General features: G+C 56.4%; 1 protein-coding gene across 1 annotated transcript; it reads left to right on the plus strand.

The window, feature by feature from the left end:
- The first annotated feature begins 17407 nt into the window (after positions 1 to 17407).
- NKX2-3 (NK2 homeobox 3) lies at positions 17408 to 19298 on the plus strand. The gene is made up of 2 exons (XM_017839803.1): positions 17408 to 17900; positions 18586 to 19298. The coding sequence occupies exons 1-2, from the start codon at positions 17558 to 17560 to the stop codon at positions 19224 to 19226; spliced, it is 984 nt and encodes a 327-aa protein (XP_017695292.1). The 5' UTR covers positions 17408 to 17557; the 3' UTR covers positions 19227 to 19298.

The following is a 19298-nucleotide window of genomic DNA, read 5'->3' on the forward strand; positions in this document are numbered from 1 at the left end:
GGGGAGAGTGCACTGGGACAGGGCAGCTCAGTGGAGAAGGGGGAATCAGTGCTGCTACTGGGGATTTGTCCCCTGTATTGGCAGTGAAGGACCCAATGGAAGGTGAGACCAGGGAGGGCCCTGCCGGTTCTGCTGCCTCCTACTTCACCACTACCTGCATCCCACACCGCTGCGAAGCACGGGAATGGTGCTGCCAAAACAGTGAAGGAGGAACAGCGACCACGGGGCATTGCACATGTCATCCCACCGCCGGCCTGGCGGGTGCCCATTAGCGTGGGAGAGATGTGAAAGTGCTGCCTCCCCCTACAAGGGGGTCGAGAGGTTCCTACGCAGCCCGGCTCTGGACCGGGCTGTTCCTGCATTTGCTGATAACAGCGGAGGTAAAGCCTGACCCAGGAAAGCAGGCAAGATCCGCAGAGATAAACTCCCCGCAGCAACACAAAGGCACTGACCTCCTCACGGCACGAGCCGCCGCATTCCCACAAGCACAGCAACAATTGCCCAGGAGCAGCAGGGAGACCCGCACCCAGCCCCACTGGCCAGCCGCCGGGAAGGGCCCACGCGGCAGCCAGGAACACCTCTTGCCGGGATCACTGCATAGAAACCACAGCTCGGGGTTTTTAACCACATCGACTATCCGTACCAATTGTCCGGGCAAATTGCAAAGAGCTTGCCATTGCTTGCTCCTCGTTTACCGGTTTGGCACTGCCTGTATTGCACGGCCAGGGGGATACCACACAAGCACACCCTCGTGTTTCCTACCTTACACTTTTACGTGCACACTTGCAGTACAAACAGGCTTTAAGTTTCATCCCTAATCACAGCCGAGGGTCTTACCCACTCGCTCACGCAGTTCACATTTGAGCGCCTGCTTTTAGCAGACCCTGCTGTAGCACGGCACACCCACAGCGCACCCGGGGTACTGAACGGCAGGCGCGGGGTCAGCTCTGTCTCCCCCTGCCCTACTCGTGCCCGATTCGCAGACCAGGAGGCTGAAGCCCGCCTGACGCTTCCGTGGGTCCCCTTGCCAGCTCTGCCCCGAGAGAGCACCAGCTGAAAAAGACAGAGGCATTTAATAGGATTTGCAGAAACATCCAGATCAGTTACACACCATACGCCTGTTGTCTCAGGCAGGTTTTTAAAATCTTTATCTCTGCATCATTAAACACTCATCTACATTTGAAAAGAATCCCTTTGGTTCCCTACCTCTGAAATGAGGATAACCATCCTTCACCTCATAGCAGGGTTATGAGGATAAACAGATTAAAGACTGTGAGATATTGTGGCAAAGAAGGTTAAACAAGCCCCTGTGACAGACAGCCCAGGGGCAGGGACCAGCATCAGAGCCATGCACAGCATAAGCTGCCGACCCACGTCTGCACCATGCTAATGACCCCAAAATCCCAGCGACGGATTTGCCACTGTCTGCCTTCCCAGGACATGGTCCCCAGCCAGCTGAAAGCCTGCTGAGGGGATAGTTCCCCAGCCAGGGATGTGCACCCGTGTCCTGAGCCTGGGAAAGGGGAGTGCAGGGGTGCTGGAGGAAGAAGGGCTGGGAGGTGCTCATTAGAACCACAAAGCTTCAAGACAGCATCAGAGATCCAGGTGCCGCAATAAGGGCCTGAGGGCAGTGGGGTACAGCAGGGCAGCTGTTCCCTCTGCACATCCCTCCCTGCATTCTCAGAGCAGGGCAACCCTCTGCTACTGTCCACAGTTCTGCCCATCCCTGTCCCACTGGGTGCCCCAGGCAGGCAGGGACAGTGGGGAGATGTGAACTTCTGCAGAAAGAGCTGGTGGGGGAGAAGATGAGCCAGACAATTAATGTCTGGAAAGTCTCACCCGGATCCCTAGTAAAATAATGGCACAAATATTAAGAAAAGGAGCTCTGTAAACATCTAGAGGATAATGAAACCATGAGCTATAAGCAGGATGGGATTTGTAAATAAAAGACTGTGCCAAAAACAACAAGCCCTCCATAATTGTTTTGGATAGAAGGACAAGATTAGTGCGGGAAGGAGACTTGGTGGATGTCATGAGAGGAGACCTGGAAGCACTGGGTCTGTCCTCCTGCCTGACCATTAGAGTCTCTGGCATGTTTGGGCAGGTTTGAAGGGGCTGACCTGACGAAAGGTGCCCCTGATGGATTGGCTGACAACTGGGGACACACCTGCCCTCTGGAGCTGGACACCTGCACTCCCCCAGCTTGGCACTTGTCATACCAGCACTGCAGAAGTCGCTCAAGCCTTGGCCACCTCTGAGCTGCTGGCAGAGAGCAAGGCTAAACCTAAGCCCCCATCCCAGATGAGGCACATCTCACCACCATCCCTCACAGTGCAGGAACAAGCCAGCTGTACCCTCATGGAGCAGCAGAGTGAGAAATAAAACCAAGGGAAGCCAGGAGCAGGAAAATAATGCTGGCACCTTCCGTGACACTCCCCAGGTTTGGGCAAAGCTTTGTCTTTTGTGAACATCAAAATGGCATGTTCTGCAAAACTGTAGGGTTCCCCAGTGCTCTCAAGTATCAGCTTTTTGGCCAGACATACAGGAAATGTGCATGCACCTCCTTGCAACCAGCCCTTTGAAATGCTACACTATAAAAGCACACGTAAGCACTAGCAGTCATCTGCACTGCACAGGCCAAACTCGTCCAGCGTAGACATTGCACGGAAGGAAAAGCAGGAGCCTGGCCAAAATGTACCTGGTTTTGTACTCGAGCCTTGGGCCTCAGCTGTGCCGGGCTGGGTAGCACATGCTCACTGGTGAGCAGCTGGCTGCATGCAGGGCACCACTCACAAAGTGAGGATAAAATGCACCATATATGGTGAAGATATTATTAGTCTGTAGCTTCTTCCTAGGATCTTCTGAGGAAATCTTGCTTGAAAATGGGGAACAAAGAGACTTGGCTGTGTCTCAAGCAAGGACTTGAACTGCCCAAGCAGTGGCTTCAGAGAAACAGGGAGCAGTGAGGTGTCAGATACCCTTGGGTATCTGTGAGGTGCTTCACAAAATTCTAGTTAAAAATTTGTCCTAATTAATACTGATTTCTCACCCATTACCTACACCCTGACTGGTCTCCAGAAGTTGTTTTCAACAGGGAGATGTTGCTGAAGTGGTGTCATCCCTGGTCTGCAGGTACTCAGTGCAGGCACAGGTGAGTTCAGAGTTGGCACCAGCCTCAGCTGCACCCCAGCACATCATGGAAAGGATGAAGTACCTGCTCATGGGTTTTAACTGAGCTGAATGCCAAGATGGATGCGTTGGCAAACAAAGTGGGATATCTCTCTGGGTGGCAGGGGCTAACACAGGGCTTGTTTTGGGGTCCCGGGGGTGAGCAGCTGGATGTGAACTCTGCTAGGACCACATAGTGAATTCAGTCCTGGGCACCAGGGCCGGGAGCACAGCAAATGGGAGTTGTTAGGCAGTGCTCTATGCAGCAGAGGATGGGATGTCGACTCTGAGATACTGTGACTAGCTTGGTGCCCCATTTTAAAAAGATCCGATGAAGTGAGAGATGTAAATGTGATCCCCCCCCCCTCTCCCATGGCATCCTTGCAACCAGAGTGGGGAGGTATGGGCTAGAAGGGGGCAGATAAAAGGTGGCTTAAAAACTGAGATGTTGGAATCTGTGTCTTCAGACATTTCCAAAATTCAATGGATTGAGGCCCAACCTGTGGTTGTACCGCCAGAGCTCCTGAGGCCAAAATTATTCTGTGAAATGAGAGAGAGTGCAGAAAACAGGCACAGAAAAGACACAATTGCAGGAGAACGCACCCCACAGTGATGGAATCAAGCTGAACCTGTTTTCTTCTTAAAAAAGCTCAAGAAATTTGACTGCTATGCACAAGTACTCTCATAGTAAGAAAATACGGTGTGATAAACTGTTTTTATTCCAGCCAAAAAAGGCAGAACAAGAATCAATGGCTGGAAATTAAAAGCCAGACAAACTTGCATAAGAAATATGACATGCATTTTCTGAGCAATGCTGATTAGCCAGCGGATTAACCATCAGTGATTAAATAAAACCAAACCACAAACTCCCTTGCACTTCCAGACCAGATGATTCTGTGCCTTAGTGAAACCCCAGGTTATTCAGATCCAGAAAGAGTAAGACAAGGTAGTCAGGGAGATCAGTGTAGATGGTCTAGTGATTGACTCTGATCTTAAACATTGTGGGTAAAAATACATTGTGTTACTAGTACACACAGAAAAATTCCCATTGCACAAACTCAGTGTAAACACCGAACAGTTGACATCTGCAAACCCACAGATGGAGGGAGATGACAGTTGTTAGTCCTGTTTTAGAAACAGAAAAACACCCAGCCCACAGACGACCCACAGGGGCCTTGCAATGGGAGTGAAACCATGAACGAGGCATGAGCTTGCAACACCAGGAGTCCGTCATGAGGCAAATTCATGAGCGAGACGGGGTCTGCCCCAGGATGCTCTTGGATCCTGTGTATAGGCATATGGTACACTGACTGGGGAAGAAATGGCCTCTCTGTGCAGGACTTGGGGGGACCACACAAGGCATATGACCATTTCAGGAAAAGTAGGATCAGAGAGATGTACAAAAACAGGGGAAAAAAATCAATAGGAAAAAAGAAATGCTTAGGAGTAAATAACAACAAAAAAAGCTGATGGAAAACCTGGACAGCATTCACAACTAAAGCAAGACACACCTGGCAAGGACCAGTCCTGAATAGACTGGCCACAGGCAAAATGATCTTTTTAGTATCTGTATTCACAGAATTATAAAAAATAAGCCTGGAAGGCCCTTGAAAGGTCACCTAGCCTGTCTGCCTGCCCCCAGACAAATCAAACCCTTCCTGGTAGAGCTTGTGTCTAAACTCTTCCTAAAACAAGCCGCTAGTGGTGAAGACAGCTCCCAGGAAAAACAAGTTTTAATCTCTTTTACCACAATCATTGCAGGGTGAGTCTATGGCTTCTTCTAACCACCTGAAAACAAGAAATAGCCCATTATCTCGTACTTTGTAGCAGGGCTTTATGCATTTAAAGACTTTTATCTTATTTCCCTGCAGTCTTTGTGCTGTGATACTAAGCTACCCTTCAGCCTTCTCCAGTATGTCATGTTTTCTGAATTTCTGATCTCATTCTTCCCTGGGCTTTATCCAAGAATGGCAACTTGAAACACTGAGCCACAAGTGGGATTTAGCACTGAGTCTAACATTCTAAATTCAGCAGGATCACATCAGGTGTCTTACAAACACCTTATTTATGTGTCCTGGTCTGCTTTTGCTCTTCTCACTTGGGCTGCCACTTTGTCACGCTCCCTGCAGGATGCATTGTCAGCACCAGCTACTTTCCCACAGAGCAACCTTTCTCATTCCCCAGCTAGATGTTGATTTTTCCCAATTCACAGAAGAGACTTATATTTGTTCTTATCAACAGGTTTATTTCAGGTTTCTTCAATTTCTCAAGAAAGGCAGTCTTGCAGGCCCTACCAGACAGGTGCTGCAGGCAAAGTTCACTGATGAAAGCACCGACTAGCCCTCAACCCAGACCAGACCCTGTATGTGGCCTGAGTACTGGTAACTACCCTTTCAATACCTTTTTCCAGCCAGCTGTACTCTCATGTAGTCACACACTCACCTAGACCCCATTTCTTCATTACTCACAAGAATTTCATATGGAAACGGGACTAAACTTCTGTGAAAGTCAAGATTTAGCACATCTTGTCTTTCCTCTGTCAGCCAGCATAGATAATCTCAGGCAGAAAATTCAGTTGATTCAGCTCTTAGCTGATGCCAAAGCTGTCACTTACTGGTTCATTATCTCTACTCGCATGTTGTGTCACTTAATGATGTATTTGCCTGTCTTCAATCTGTTTATGCCAATAGTCCCTTTTTCCTTCAGTTCTGCACCCCTGATCTTGAGTAAAGCTCAGGAACTTGGAAGGCCACAGAGATTCATTTGGGAAAAAAAAAAAAAAGGAGGGAAAAGAAACGCTCAACAACTACATCCTCAGAACTCACATGTTTATCCAAATGCATCTGAACCTTCTGGGGACAGTGACTTTTTAGGGTAAAATGAAAACAAGTTCAAGTGAGTTTTCCATCCCTGCGACAGTACATTAATTCCAGCCAATCTGTAACAATTTTCCAAGAAGATTTCCTGCAACCTCACAGTGATTAAAGGAAATAACATTGTGAATAAAGGGACATTCTTCAAAGTCAACGAAGGAGCCACAAACGGTACATTCTCACAGAGGGCCGGAAAGCGCCGGCGCGAGGTGGATTTTGTGGTGTGTGGCCCCCCAGAAGGAAGAGGGTGGGCTCCCGGCTCCATCCCTCTTCCCCAGGCAGGGGTTGTGACCGGGCTTCTCCTGGAGCAGGCAGTGAGGGAAGATCATCCCCAGGCTCCCCATGTTAGATGGCAAAAGCCTTGACCCCATGAGCTCTGACTCCCCACGTCCAGGTGAGAACCAACAGGTTTGGGGTCGCAGGACACGCATCTCACTTTCTCTGCAAACAAGGCGCAAGAACCCACTGCCCCTCTCAAAACCCAGCGTGACTACACAAAGAGCAGCACCCCACCATGGCTGCTTCATGCCACAGCCTCTTCCCTAGGAACCTCCCCATGGCTGGCTTTGTCTGAATCAAACCCTCAGTGCATTTGCCTGGCTGGGCCCCGAGATTGACATGGAAATGTGAATGGGCCTGAAGCACCGCCGGGCAAGCAGGGTCCTGCCTGCTGCCGTCCCAGCCCGCAGCAACCCTTCTCACTAGGGTACCCTGACACTGGGACCAGCGAGGGAGGGATGAGCGTGCACTCAAAATGGCTGGGCCAGTGGGGACTTTTAAAAGCTCACCCTCTTAGCTAAAACAAAGAGAAGGGTGTAACTAGGAAGTGAAAAGAGCTGGAGAGGAAGGTGAGAGGGGGCTGCCCAGCAACGCAAGTACACGTTTCAGTTGATGCTGCATAATAAGGGAATTACCTAATGAGCTTACTGTGGCACCTGGACAAGTCCTTTAGAAATATCATGGCCACCTGGGGAGGCTTGCAGAGGAGCCAGGCGGCCCTAATCTGCAGAGCTGGAAAGATGAGCCCCCTCTCCCGCCCCATCCCCTGGGACCAGCCCTGCTTCCTCCCTGAGCAGTGCGTGTCCGGGGGTGCCACAGGGGGCTGACACAAATCCAACGAGAACTGGGAATGGATACAGTCATACAGAGTGTTTTTTAAAAAGAAACAGCCCATGCTCACGGCTGATATTAGAGGGCTGCAAATTGGCAGCCCCATGACACCCGTGCAGTGGCGATGGGGCTGCTCGGGGACCAGCACGGTCCGACTCCTGCCAGACAGGCAGCACTGCCCCAAGCTGCCGGCACAGGGGCTTCCAGAAGTACGGATCGCCTGCCCTGCACTGACAGCTGTGAGGGATATGTCAGACAAAACCAAATAACTCCAAAATATGGATTGGGGTTTTTTTTGCAAGTCGTTTAAATACAGCTGTATAAAATCTGAGCTCCACGCAAATTCATATGTAAGTGCCTGTGAACGTGCTAATTGGAACGGAAAATGGGTGAGAGAACCTAATGTTGAAAGTCACTCAGAACAATGCAAACATTAAATATACAAATGCTCATCAAATACTTATTCAGAAAGTGGCTTTTAGACAGTGAACAGGCCAGGCTGAAAAAAAATTATTTGCTGATAAATATTGAACTCATTGAGGAATTTGGGGATGTGGCAGTATTTGCATGAATTACAGCAGGGGAAGTATGAAAACACTGAAGACACAGAACTCCTCCAAAGAAAAAAGGGAATAGCAAAACCTGAGCCAAAAACGAGGCTCCACTTAAAAATTACTCCTGCCCTAGTGAAAACAGGACCAAACACAGGTTTTTGCTGGAAAAATGTAAATTGATGATTTTTTAATTATTATATTGAGGTAGAATTGTGATTAATGATGTGGAAAATAAATTATAAAACTTATTCAGTAAAAAAATTACTGAAAACATTCTTGCTTAAAGTGAATTAGATTGAAAACTATTCTACAGAAACCATTTTCATTTAACTTTTCAATGGGATATTTCAAAACAATTTTTTCCTTTCAGTTATCTAAAGCAAAAAACTTTGAAATTTGGAAGAGCTGTGTTTTCATCTCTTCTTTGTCTTTTTTCCCCTGCCTTGAACCTTCTCGAAGACTGTCTGATGTTCCCGCTAGATTTCCTCCTCTCTTTTCTCATCTTTTATTCCCTATGCTCATGCTTTGGCACTCTTGTGAAAGAAAAAAAGAAAAACCCTAAATGCAATATCACTTCCTCAGCTATTAAAGTTTTGTTAGAATAAAAGTAATAGAAAAAATAAGAAAAAATTTTCAACATTTCAATAATTTTCTAGCTGTAGTAGAAGCAATTCTGCCTATCTAGAAAATGGTGGGACTTACAGCCATAAGATCCTGGATTTTTAAGGTTTTTTTCCCGTAATTTTTTTTCCCTGAAATACTTTAATTGGATTTTTTTTTTCATAGGGAAAAATCAGGGTCTATTTTCTGGAGTATTGCTTTCTGATTAGCCATGATGACTCAGGCCCTGGGAACACAAGGGTAGGGCAGAGCACCAGGAGTAGCTGCAGGGGCAAGGGAATGGTGGCACCCCAACCCACCTGGAGGATTCAGCTCCTGCACTGCCAGCTGAGGAGTGAAAACTCTTGTCTGCTGCACCAGGAGCCACTGCTTCTCCCGCAGCCAGACCCTCCAGCAGAGGGGTGACACTAGGGGGAATGTGGTTGAAGGGCTCAGAGGTGACAGGAGTCATGTATGAGGCTGCAGAGCCCCTGGCTCTGCAGTGGGGGAGATGCTGGTGCCAGGCACAAGAGCCTCGCACACCTGCAGTGCGGCTAAAGGGAGGAAAACTGCCACAGCTGGCATTTGGGAAGGAGGATGGAATATCCCCTTGCCTTTCCAGTTGGTCACCACTGCCCCAACTCTGAGCCCAGCACAATGAGAACTGTGAGTGATGCCCCAGTTGCCCACCCATGCAGGGACCATGGCTACAAGAATCGCTGCTTCCCGGGCAAGGTGAGGTGGGGGTAGATGGGAGCGGCCAACTCAGTCCCTCTTTCTCTCAGCACCAATGTCCTTCCACAGTCCCTCCACCTCTGAGTGTCTGCCGTGGGATAGGGCACAGCCCCACACTGAGGGTGGGGGACTGTCACTCCACAGCAACAAAACAATAGTCAGTGTTGATTATTTATTTCCCAAATAAATCAGCAGGTCCTGCAGGAGAACGGCTGGAAATCGGCAAGTTTAGATTAGACCCTCCCCAAACCGCGGCTGGGCCTTGAGCCGCTGTCAGGGCTGCAGAGAAACAGCAGCGAACTCTCACGCAAATGGCCTATAAAAAAGGCCCCTGTCAAAGGCACCTTGACCTGTAGGCTCGCTGTGGTGCTGGGCTCCCCGCGGCCCTCCCCTCCCCGGGCCGCGCTCCCCTTGCATGATGTATTTCCCCTGCCTTTTTTAGAGCTGCATTATGTTAGCTCCAGGAAACAGCCTCTTCCTTCTTATAAACACAGCCCTGGGTTACTGACCAGCGGCCCTGCCACTCCACAGCCACTCTCTGTCCATCCATCACACCTCGCTGTCACCCTGGCAACATATCTCTTGGACCGGTCCGGCTCCAGAGATGGGAGAGGCAGGAGGGGGGGAAAAGGAGGGGGGGTCACATACACAGAGCACAATTCCAGCCTGCTGACTAATTCCCTGGAAACCCTGGGGCTGCACAATGAGAAAGCCTTTCCGAGGGTTTCTCGAGCGTTACTGGAAGGTCAGACGAAGGTCAGTGCAAGGACACGGCTCCTACTTTCCCCACCGTCAGCAAGGGCGGGTGTGTGGGACGGACGTGGGTGAGTCGCGGGGGTACCACGGGTGCACGGCAGGAGGGATGTCTGGAGAAGGGTGCCTGGGCCCAGCCAGCCCTGCAATGAGGCACAGTGCCCACTCACTGCTGCCAGGTGTGGGGAACGTGCCTGGGACAAGGCTGGCGGGGTGTCCTGGCAGCCAGACAGGCGTCAGTGCTTCCAGTGGGATGGGGCATGGCCAGCAGCGTGGCCTCTTGCTACCCCAGCGAAGGGAGGGATTAGGACAGGAAGATCTACCATGGCCCCATGCAAACTCCCTGCCACCTTTGCTATGGCCCCAGTGCCCTCAGACTGTTGGCCTGATCCAGCATCACTGCACAGTGCAGGATGGATCCTGAGGGAGAGCACTGGGATGAGTCCTGGGAAGAGGTACCCACAGCCAAAGCACAGCAACTACAGCAGGAGGGGTCCATCTGTGCTCTGCCCCTGAAACATCACCTTTGTCCATCCCCACCTGCTTGTCCTTCACATTAAGCCATTGTCTCCAAGAGGAAATGCCATTTAAAGGCAGGTATTTCAAAAGAAATGGGAGATCTCTACTCTTGGAACAACATTGCACTTCACTTCTGCCCATTTCCGGGGTAAAAATGGGACTCAGGTTTACATGGGGATAAAACAAAAAAGGCAACGCTTTTAAGGACAGATCCTCACAAACACAAACCAAAGCCCCATGAGGGCAAATCCTTTATAATCCATGCTCTTCCTTAGAGGTGTAAGTGGAGTGGAAGAGTGGAGGGGGTGGGGATTTAAATCTGGAAAACTGAGTTCCCTGTCCCTTTGGTCTGGCAGAAGGCCCACCGAGAGACCAAAAACAAGTCTGCAGAGAAGCCTGTGGGGGATAATCCAGCTCTGGCCCCTGAGGGGACAAGAACAATTAGGAATCCTCTCTCAAGTCTCCACTCCAAGATAGAAAAACAGTTTATAGTTTGGTCTGGAGTTGTTGTTAGAAAGTTCTGAATCATCAGGATACACTAACAATTTCTGCACAGTAATTGCCAGGATAATTCATTAGGCGGACTCGGAGATAAACTATTAACAGAAGGTTTCAAATCTCCCACCTGCCTGCCCGTGTGCAGGACTCGGTGGCTGCTCTATTTATACAGTGGCTGTTGGTGAGGAGCTGTCGCAGGAGGGAACCATATGAACAGCCATGGCTAAATGTGAAAAGTATTTTAAAGGAAAACGAAAGAATGGGTGTTTATTAGAAGTGTGCAGACCAAGCACATGCTTCACCATTAACCTTTCCAGGAGAGGTAATCAGCCAGGGAGCTGTTTGCCTTCATTGTCCCTGAACAAGACACAGTCCCCACCCACAGAAACCATTCCACTTACAGAGAAAAACCCACCATGGCATTGGATGCTGGCCCATGGTGGCCTCTGGAAGCATCATGCAAAACATCTTTGGGCTTAGCCTGCAAGGCTTCTATCCCATGTTTACCCAGAAGAGACAGAACTGATGAGCTTCCCCAGCCCCATCTTCCTCCCTAGCCCTCAGCTTCAGGTTGTTGCAAGGCAGGGGATATTTGTGTCCAACCCTGCTGAGCTGGTCAGCAGCAAGTTACAGCTGAGAAGATAAAGCTGTGCAACAGCCTCTGGCTGTGGGTGTCCCTTGGAACAAATGTCAGCCCCTATAGACAAATGCCAGCAGAGCTGAGGAATGCCACCACAGAGAGACAACTGCTTGTGCATCGCCCTATGCATGTGCTCAGCCAAGGCTGCAGCATAGTTTCAGCCAAAGCTGGTTTCTGCACCTTTTCTCAGCTCAGTTACCCTGAAACCCTGCTGGCAAACCCACAGCTGTGTGCCATTTTAGGCACAGATTTGCCAGCTCCAGGAGTAGCCATGGCCGGGATGGCTTCATCTGCATGGGAACAAGCCCTGCTTGCAGCCAGAGGAATCTTGATTAAGCAGGGAGAGAAGTGGGGACTGGCTGCCAGGCAGATGCCCTAAACAAGAGTAACTTATCAGCTCTGTTTCCAAGATGAGACATCTGTCACCACCTCGAACAGAGCCAGCCTGGCCACTCACTCCTCACCAGCAGGCCTGTACAGAAGCAAGAGGGCTTCCCTCTTCCCAAAGGAAGCCATAGAAATGGCCACTGCATAACTTGCAAAATTTCTTCTAGAAAAGGCTTTGCTCGGGCTAAGAAAAGCATTGCACCCAGAATGCTTCAGGGGACGGCGTTGGACGGGAGCGGGAGGCACTGGACGGGAGCGGGAGGCAGCGTGCAGCTGCACTCCCAGCCCCGTGTGTTTGCCAGCGGGTTGGCCCCAGCGGCAGCGCAGGGAGGTCCCCAGCCTGGAGGAACACCGAGTGCAGCAGAGAGCAAGGAACCACTCCACCAGCACACACGCAGCAAAGCCTGACACGATTAATTCCTCCTGTTTATTATGTAATAAAACGCTTTCCAGACCTGTTAAAATTTAATTGGTTTAATCTTAATTGTTTCATTTTCTATGGAGCATACAAACACAGAGCCTGACCCTGCCACTCTCGTGTGAACCGTCCCGCGGGCTGTGGTGGGAGCAGGATGAAACCCGCTGACCTCAGCGGGATTACGTGCATGAATCAGAGCAGCAGGCCTGGGCTCGGAGCTGAAACCCAGCACTGGGCAGGCCGCCAGCATCAGGCCCAGGGTCCACTTAGGCTCCACTTAAGCCCTATGGGATGCAAGTGGTACGCAGGCCTGTGGATGTGAGTGGTGAACAAGCCTTGTGCTGGGCCTCTGCTGAAGGATGAATTTCAGCCTGGCTTCTTAACTTCATGGGCGCAAACGTGCAACAACGGTTTCTGAAGCAAGGAGCAAAGATGCTCCCAGAAAGCCTGTGGGGTGTGCTCTAGCAAAGGGCTGGTACACGTATGCCTGCAGCAGCGTCCTCCTTCTGCTGGACAGGGAACCTTCTCATGAGCCTGAGCAGTAACTGTGATTTATGACAGCTTCTACTCAGAGGAAGAAGTGTTTTGCTACCCTCTGCACATCCACAGTCATGAGGTTGTGTTGTGCAGCAGGGTGGCTTTGTGAAGCCTGGATATCCTCTGTGCACAAGAGATGCCAAATAAAAGCAGGCAGGAGGAGGTCCTTGGCACTGGCTTTTCCTATCCTGCATTGCCTTAGATGTAGGATGACCTTACCTGCTCCTGCAAGTTGGCTCTCACAGATCAGTGAGCCTCAGTTTCAGAAGCCCATTAGGCACTGAAATCAAAGGCAGTCTTCCCTTTAGTGTCCAAGTTTACTGAGTTCCCCTTGCTGTAATGGCCAGCACCTTTGCATGTGCTGCTCCTGTGTCCCAAAGTGCTGACCAATGGATGTTGCACACAGCTACTGGTATCCCCCAAACCAAGCTTCTACCTTGAAAACATATGTGTTTCTCAGTATGCTAAAGAGTCTGGTTCTGACCCTCACAAAACACATTTCTCATCGCGACTTTATTTTGGGACATATTTCCAAGCCGTACATCCCTGCAAGAACTGTGAAGCAAAAGTAAATCAGCAAATGCCAGTGGAGCAAGAAAATACTGCAGTGTATTTCTCGAGAAAATGGACATTAGTTGGCTGGTTCTCGGCCAAGCCAAACAAGGTGGTTCTCAGGATCCAGAGAGGTGGAGGCAGGTGTGAAGTGGCAGACCCAAAGGGGCAGGACAGTCTAGGCACTGCCTGAGCACGGAGGGTACAGAGCAGTGGGAGACAGCCTGTTGCTGGGCGAGAATGCAGCAGCCCTTGCCTGGACCTGGCTCTGCTGCCTGCAGAAGCCCTCTGCTCTCCTGAGGAATACAGATAACGTTTCTTTTCAGAATTGTGAAAAAGCGTCATTCCTGTGCAAGTGGCAAGGCAGGGATAAAAGCCATCCTTTCCCCCGGGAGATGTGACCGGGATGGTAGAATAAAGGAGGGCGTCCGGGTCGGGAGCTGCCGGCGGAGCCGCTCCGTCTTCGCTCCTCCCGGAGCCCCCCAGGCGCGCCCGCTTGCACCGTGCGGGGCGCCGAAGCTGGGTGCGGGAGAGCCAGAGCCGGGAGCGGGCGGAGCGCGGTGCCGTGCCGTGCGGGACCGGGTGGGCCCACTGCTGGCAGGTGACCGCGGCGTGCGAGGCCGGTGCGGGCCTGGACGGGCACGTCCCCACCTGTGGCCCCGGCGGGGGTTTGTTGCTGCCCTGGGACCGCCGCCTCTCCGCGTCGCGTCGCGTCGCCGACCCCGCCGTGCGGGGGCGTCCCCGGCGCGCTGCGGTTCTCACATAAATCAGGACCGAGCTCCTGGGAAAGGGCCATCCTTCACCGGGCGCTGCTGACAGAGAACGAGAACCAGACGGGCCCTGAGATAAACCACGGCGCGCAGCGTTTACACAAGGGCAGGCTCTGTGTAAATAGAGCCGGGCGCGGAGGGCAGCTCCCGGCGGCGCGGGTCCGCTCCGACTGCGGCCCCAGCCCGCGGGCCGCCGGGCTCCCGGGGCGGCGGGCAGGTGACTACCGCCCGCCCAGCGCCTTCCGCCGCCGCGCCGCCGTCCCCCGTTGGCTCCCTGAGCACCGGGGCTGGAGACAGGGCCGGATTAGTGTGTTTGTTTGTTTACGGCCATTAGAGCGGGGCCGGCTCCAGCACTCCGCACCCGCGAGACTAATGGAGCAATTAGCAGCCCCGGGACTGATAGCATCGCCCCGAGCGAGGCCCCCGGCCGCGGCCGCTGCTACCGGGCTGCCTGCGCCCGGCGCCCTGGGTCGGGCATGGGCTGCCCGCCCGCCGCGATGTGCGCGGCCGCTGCAGGGCTGCTGCTCGCTCCCCGGGCCCGGGGGGGCTCTTGGCTCCGCTGCAGCATCCGCAAGGCAAGCTCCATCCATTACAATAATCCCCTGTCTAAACAGAGCGCAGGAACGGCCGGGACAACAAGGCCCCGCTGTAAACAGAGCTCAGGGGACGCCGCTAATGATATAAATAAAATAACCATTAATAGCCCTGTGACCCCAGCCCAGCCGGTTTGGGAAAGCCCCGGAGCCGACACCCGCCGGCAGGTACCGGGGCTGCCCCGCTTCTTCCCGTCCCTGTCTTCTGCACCCCGGCACTCCTCGTCTCGGTCCGGTCGTGCTCCTTGGCGCCAGTCGCCCGCTACGGGCACTGTCGGGCCCGACCGTCTCCCCAGTTCCCAGCTGCGAACTCGCCGCCGACCCGTCTCCACCAAAGGGGGGATGCTGGCTGGCATGGCGGGAAGGTGCTGGCTCGGATACCGCACCGGGAGCACCGGCGGGTGATGAGGCGGCCGCAGGAAAGGCCAGGGTAACACGGGGTGCTCCCAGGCCTGTCGGGGCCCGGCCGCGGCTTGCTCCCTCCGCGGGGCCTGGGTTCTTCGAGCAGTCCGTGTGGCCGGCGGCGGCACAAATGAGCGGGTCTCAGCGGGAGAACCACTCGCACAGCCGGGGAGACGTCCAGAAGCGTCGTTTCTGCCTGGGTCGGGCTCCTGGAGCCCGTAGGCCGCGCCTGGCGATCGGCCTGGCGATCGGCCTGGCGATCCCTTGTCCAGGATCCGGCTGCGGGTGGGAAGGGCGATGGCGCCAGGCGACCCAGAGCCGGCCGGGGCCGCGCCCTCGGCACAGAGGCTGTTTCTCCCGCAGACGGCCAGGCAGGCGGACATCGACTGTGGCCCGCAGGCAGTCCTTAATGCCGCCAGCACCGAGGGCACCGGACCCTGACGCTGCTCTCCCCGCCGCTGGGCTCCCGGGGAAAGCGGCGCCGTGCAGAGCCCTGCCCTCGCCGCGCGGCCGCCGAGCCCCGGGCCCCGAGGCTGGCGGGAGCGGCCCCGGTCGGTGGCGGATGTGTAACACCGATAAGGAGCTAATTGTTACTAATTGTTTTCGGGGCCCCGGCAGAGAGTCAGCGCCGGGCTTGTCCGCGCACCGGTGGGATGAGGCAGAGTGGAGCCCCGGTCAGGCCTGGTTACTGCGAACGCCCTTCCCCGTCCACCGTCCGGGCAGCAGGAGAGCGTCCTGCACCGGGAGCGGGCGGGGAGCGGCGAGAAGAAACTGAATCGCCGTGATTTACGGCGAGAGGTCTGAAGCAGCGCGGGGGGAACGGTCCACTGCGCCGGGGGAACGGGCTCCGCCGCGGGACCGGTAGCACACGAGCTGCGGCGAAGTGCCCGAGTGCAAGACACGGGCTCCCGTCCCGGGCTGCGCCACTAGTAAATGGGTGTGCGGGAAGACGAAGAAAGGAGGGCACCGACAGAGCCAGTAAACGGCGGAGCTGCCGGACGGTAACAACACAAGGGAAGCTCCCGGGAAGGCCCCGCGAAGCCGCGGCGCCGGGACACTCACCTGCCCGGCGTACGCGCCTGGCGTACGCGCCCGGCTCCGGTGGCCTCCCCTCGGCGCCGATCCGAGCCCTGCGGGGCGGCAGGATTTTAATCAAAACGAAAAATCTCACCAGGGACTCCCTGCCCCTCCTTCGGTGCGCCCGCTCCCCGCGCCGCGGCAGCCCGGAGCCCTTGGAGGGCACCGGAGGCCGCGGAGAGCGCCGAGAGGCTGCGACACCCCGCACCGCACCGCGGGGCTCGGCCGGTGCCCGGCGCAGCCCTGCGGCCGGGGGACCCGCAGGGCGGGGGAGCTCGGCAAGCTCATTCGGTGCGTCACCCGCCGGCACAGGGGCGAGATGGCTCATTACCGGAGGGAGAAACGAAAGAAAATGAAACGAAACGAAAGAAAACGAAAAACAACGAAAGGAAATACCGAAAAACGCGGTATCGCTCTTCCCACCCAGACCCACATTACTGCAGCCTCAGGCCGTCCGCCCGGCTCGGCCCGGTCCGCCCCGACTGGGCCTGGCGGCTGCGGGGCCCGATCCGGCGGCGGCGGCGAAGCGCGCTTTGCCCTGTGCGAACGGGTGTCGCACCGGCCGCGGCGAGCTGGGGCGGCCTGCAGGTTGGCCGGTCGACGGAGGGTCTGCGGGGGCACCGGGAAATGCGGAGTGGGTCGGCTACGTGTACGTCGCATGGCTACGGTCCGTCCGGGACGGCGGGGTCGCCGCCGGCTCCGGAAGGGGTGCGGGGCGGCAGAGGCGAACCTCGCCTTCGCGCCGCATCCTGAGCGGCGGGACGCACTTGCGGGGCCAGGCGGGCGGCCGTGCTGGTGGGCCGGAGAGGTCGGCCCTTCCCGGCACCGGACCGAACCGTGTGCGAGCAGGGGCCAGCGGGGCGCGCCGGGGCGAGGGTCCCTACCTACCTACACGTGCTTAGCACTGGGGGGCGCGGCGGCCGCGGCTCTCTGCGGGAACCCCGACCCCGACGCACCGTCCCCGCGCCCGCCGGGCGGGTGCCGGGCCGGCAGGGCGCTCTGCGGGGAAGCGGCCTCCCCGAGTGCAGCCTTAATACATTGCTATTTCTGGCCGGGCGGCCGGAGCCGGGCAGGGGGCCGGCTCTGCCTCCCCCTCCCTCCAATGGCGAGGCCGCCCCCGGCCCCTCCTTGCCGTGACGTGCCGGCCCGGGGCAGAGGAGGCTCCCGAGCCCTTGGCTGTCCCTGCAGAAGCTGTAACAAAACGCAGACCCCCAGCGCCGAGCTAATGGAGGCAACTTAGACAAGAGCAGGCGCGGCCCCTCGTCTCTCGGCGCTGCCCGCTCCCCCCGCACCGGGAGCGGCGCTCCCCGCCGAGCAGCCTCCCGATCGCTGCCGGGCCCGCGGGACTGCCTGGCCGCTTGCGCTGCCCCGATGATGTTACCGAGCCCCGTCACCTCCACACCTTTCTCTGTCAAAGACATCCTCAACCTGGAGCAGCAGCAGGACCCACACTATGGGGCCCAGCTCCCGCACCACCTGGAGCACCACTTCCACCCCGCCGCCTGCCTGCTGGCGGCCGCCGACGGCCCCCGCTTCTCCGACGGCGAGGAGGAAGAGGAGGAGGAGAAGCTCTCCTACCTGAGCCCTATGGCAGCGCCCGGCAGCCAGGCGGACGCGCGGATCTCCGCCGACAACTACGTTCACGCTGTGCTGCGTGGCTCCTGCGAGGCTCCCGGCCCGGGAGAAGAGCTGGACCCCGCGGTCCGCGACCCAAGTGAGTATCGGCTCCGCCGCGCTCCCCCACACTGTACCGCCCCGCCGGGACGGGCCTGCGCTAGTTCGCCGTGGTGAATTCCCAACTCTCTGGGCATCGCACCGCGAAGCCCCGGTCCTGGCGCTGCAGACCGGTCCACGTCCCCTGGCCGTGTCGAGCCGGGACCGGCCCGTCGCGGGGCTGCCACCGCCCTCCTCCGCGCCCGGCTCGCCACCTCCCTGGGTAGTGCCACTGCGGGAAGAGCCTCCGCAAGGCCCCGATCCGGAGCTGCCGGATCAGGCCCGCGCCCCGCAGCTTTGGCAGTGGGGAGGGAGGACCGGGGCGGGTTGGGCTCAACGCGCACCCGCTGCGGCGAGGCCCGGCGGCGGAGCAGGTGCCCGGCGCCGTGCGCGGCGTGTCCCCGGGGCTCACCTTGAGGTGCCGCAGCAGTAACGTGGCAGCCGCCCCGGAGGGGACGTGCCCGGCCCTGCCGCCCAAATCGGGCCCTCGCAAACGCAGGTGGTGTCGGACGCGACCGGTCCCGGGACTGCCTCCTCACTCGCACGGCGGTGCCCCGACGGGCGCGTAGCGGCTCGGGGTCGGCCGGGGCGCGGCGCGGAGCTCTCGCCCGCGGGTGGGACCCGGCGGGAGCAGCGAGCGCCCGGCGTCTGCGAGGCGCAGTCGTGACCTGTGCTCCCCCGTGCAGAGAGCTGCGTCCTGAAGAAGCCGCTGGACGCGACGGAGAAAACGGAGGAGGCAGAGAGGCCGAAGCAGCGGAGCCGGAGGAAGCCGCGCGTCCTGTTCTCTCAGGCTCAGGTCTTCGAGCTGGAGCGTCGGTTCAAGCAGCAGCGTTACCTGTCAGCGCCCGAGCGGGAGCACCTGGCCAGCAGCCTGAAGCTCACTTCCACGCAGGTGAAGATCTGGTTCCAGAACCGGCGCTACAAGTGCAAGCGGCAGCGCCAGGACAAGTCGCTGGAGCTGGGCGGCCCCACGGCCCCGCCGCCGCCGCGCAGGGTGGCCGTGCCCGTGCTGGTCCGCGACGGCAAGCCGTGCCTCGGTGGGTCGCAGGGCTACAGCTCGGCGTACAACGGGCCCTACTCCTACAATGGCTTCCCCGCCTACGGTTATGGCAACGCCGCCTCCTACAACCCCGGCTACGGCTGCACCTACCCGGCAGGCACCGGCGGCGCCTCCATGCAAGCCGCCTGCAGCCCGGCGGCGGCCGCCGGCCCCTTCGTGAACGTGGGCGGCCTGGGGGGCTTCAGCGGCGGCGGCCAGCCGCTGCACCAGGCGGCGGCGGGGCCGTCCTGCGGCCAGGGAGCACTTCAGGGCATTCGGGCCTGGTAGCCCGCACGCACTGAGGGTCGGGAGCGGACCGACAGGACGGCCTAGCGGCTCCGGGGCCCCGTTACCACCCGC

This window comes from Lepidothrix coronata, unplaced genomic scaffold (assembly GCF_001604755.1).
Source record: "Lepidothrix coronata isolate B3197 unplaced genomic scaffold, Lepidothrix_coronata-1.0 Scaffold8, whole genome shotgun sequence".
NCBI classification, from domain to species: Eukaryota; Metazoa; Chordata; class Aves; order Passeriformes; family Pipridae; genus Lepidothrix; species Lepidothrix coronata.

Coding starts and splice junctions, on each gene's coding strand:
- NKX2-3 (XM_017839803.1), top strand. CDS start 17,558: ATGATGTTACCGAGCCCCGTCACCTCCACACCTTTCTCTGTCAAAGAC. Junction 17,901..18,585: donor CCCCGCGGTCCGCGACCCAA/GTGAGTATCGGC, acceptor TCCCCCGTGCAG/AGAGCTGCGTCCTGAAGAAG.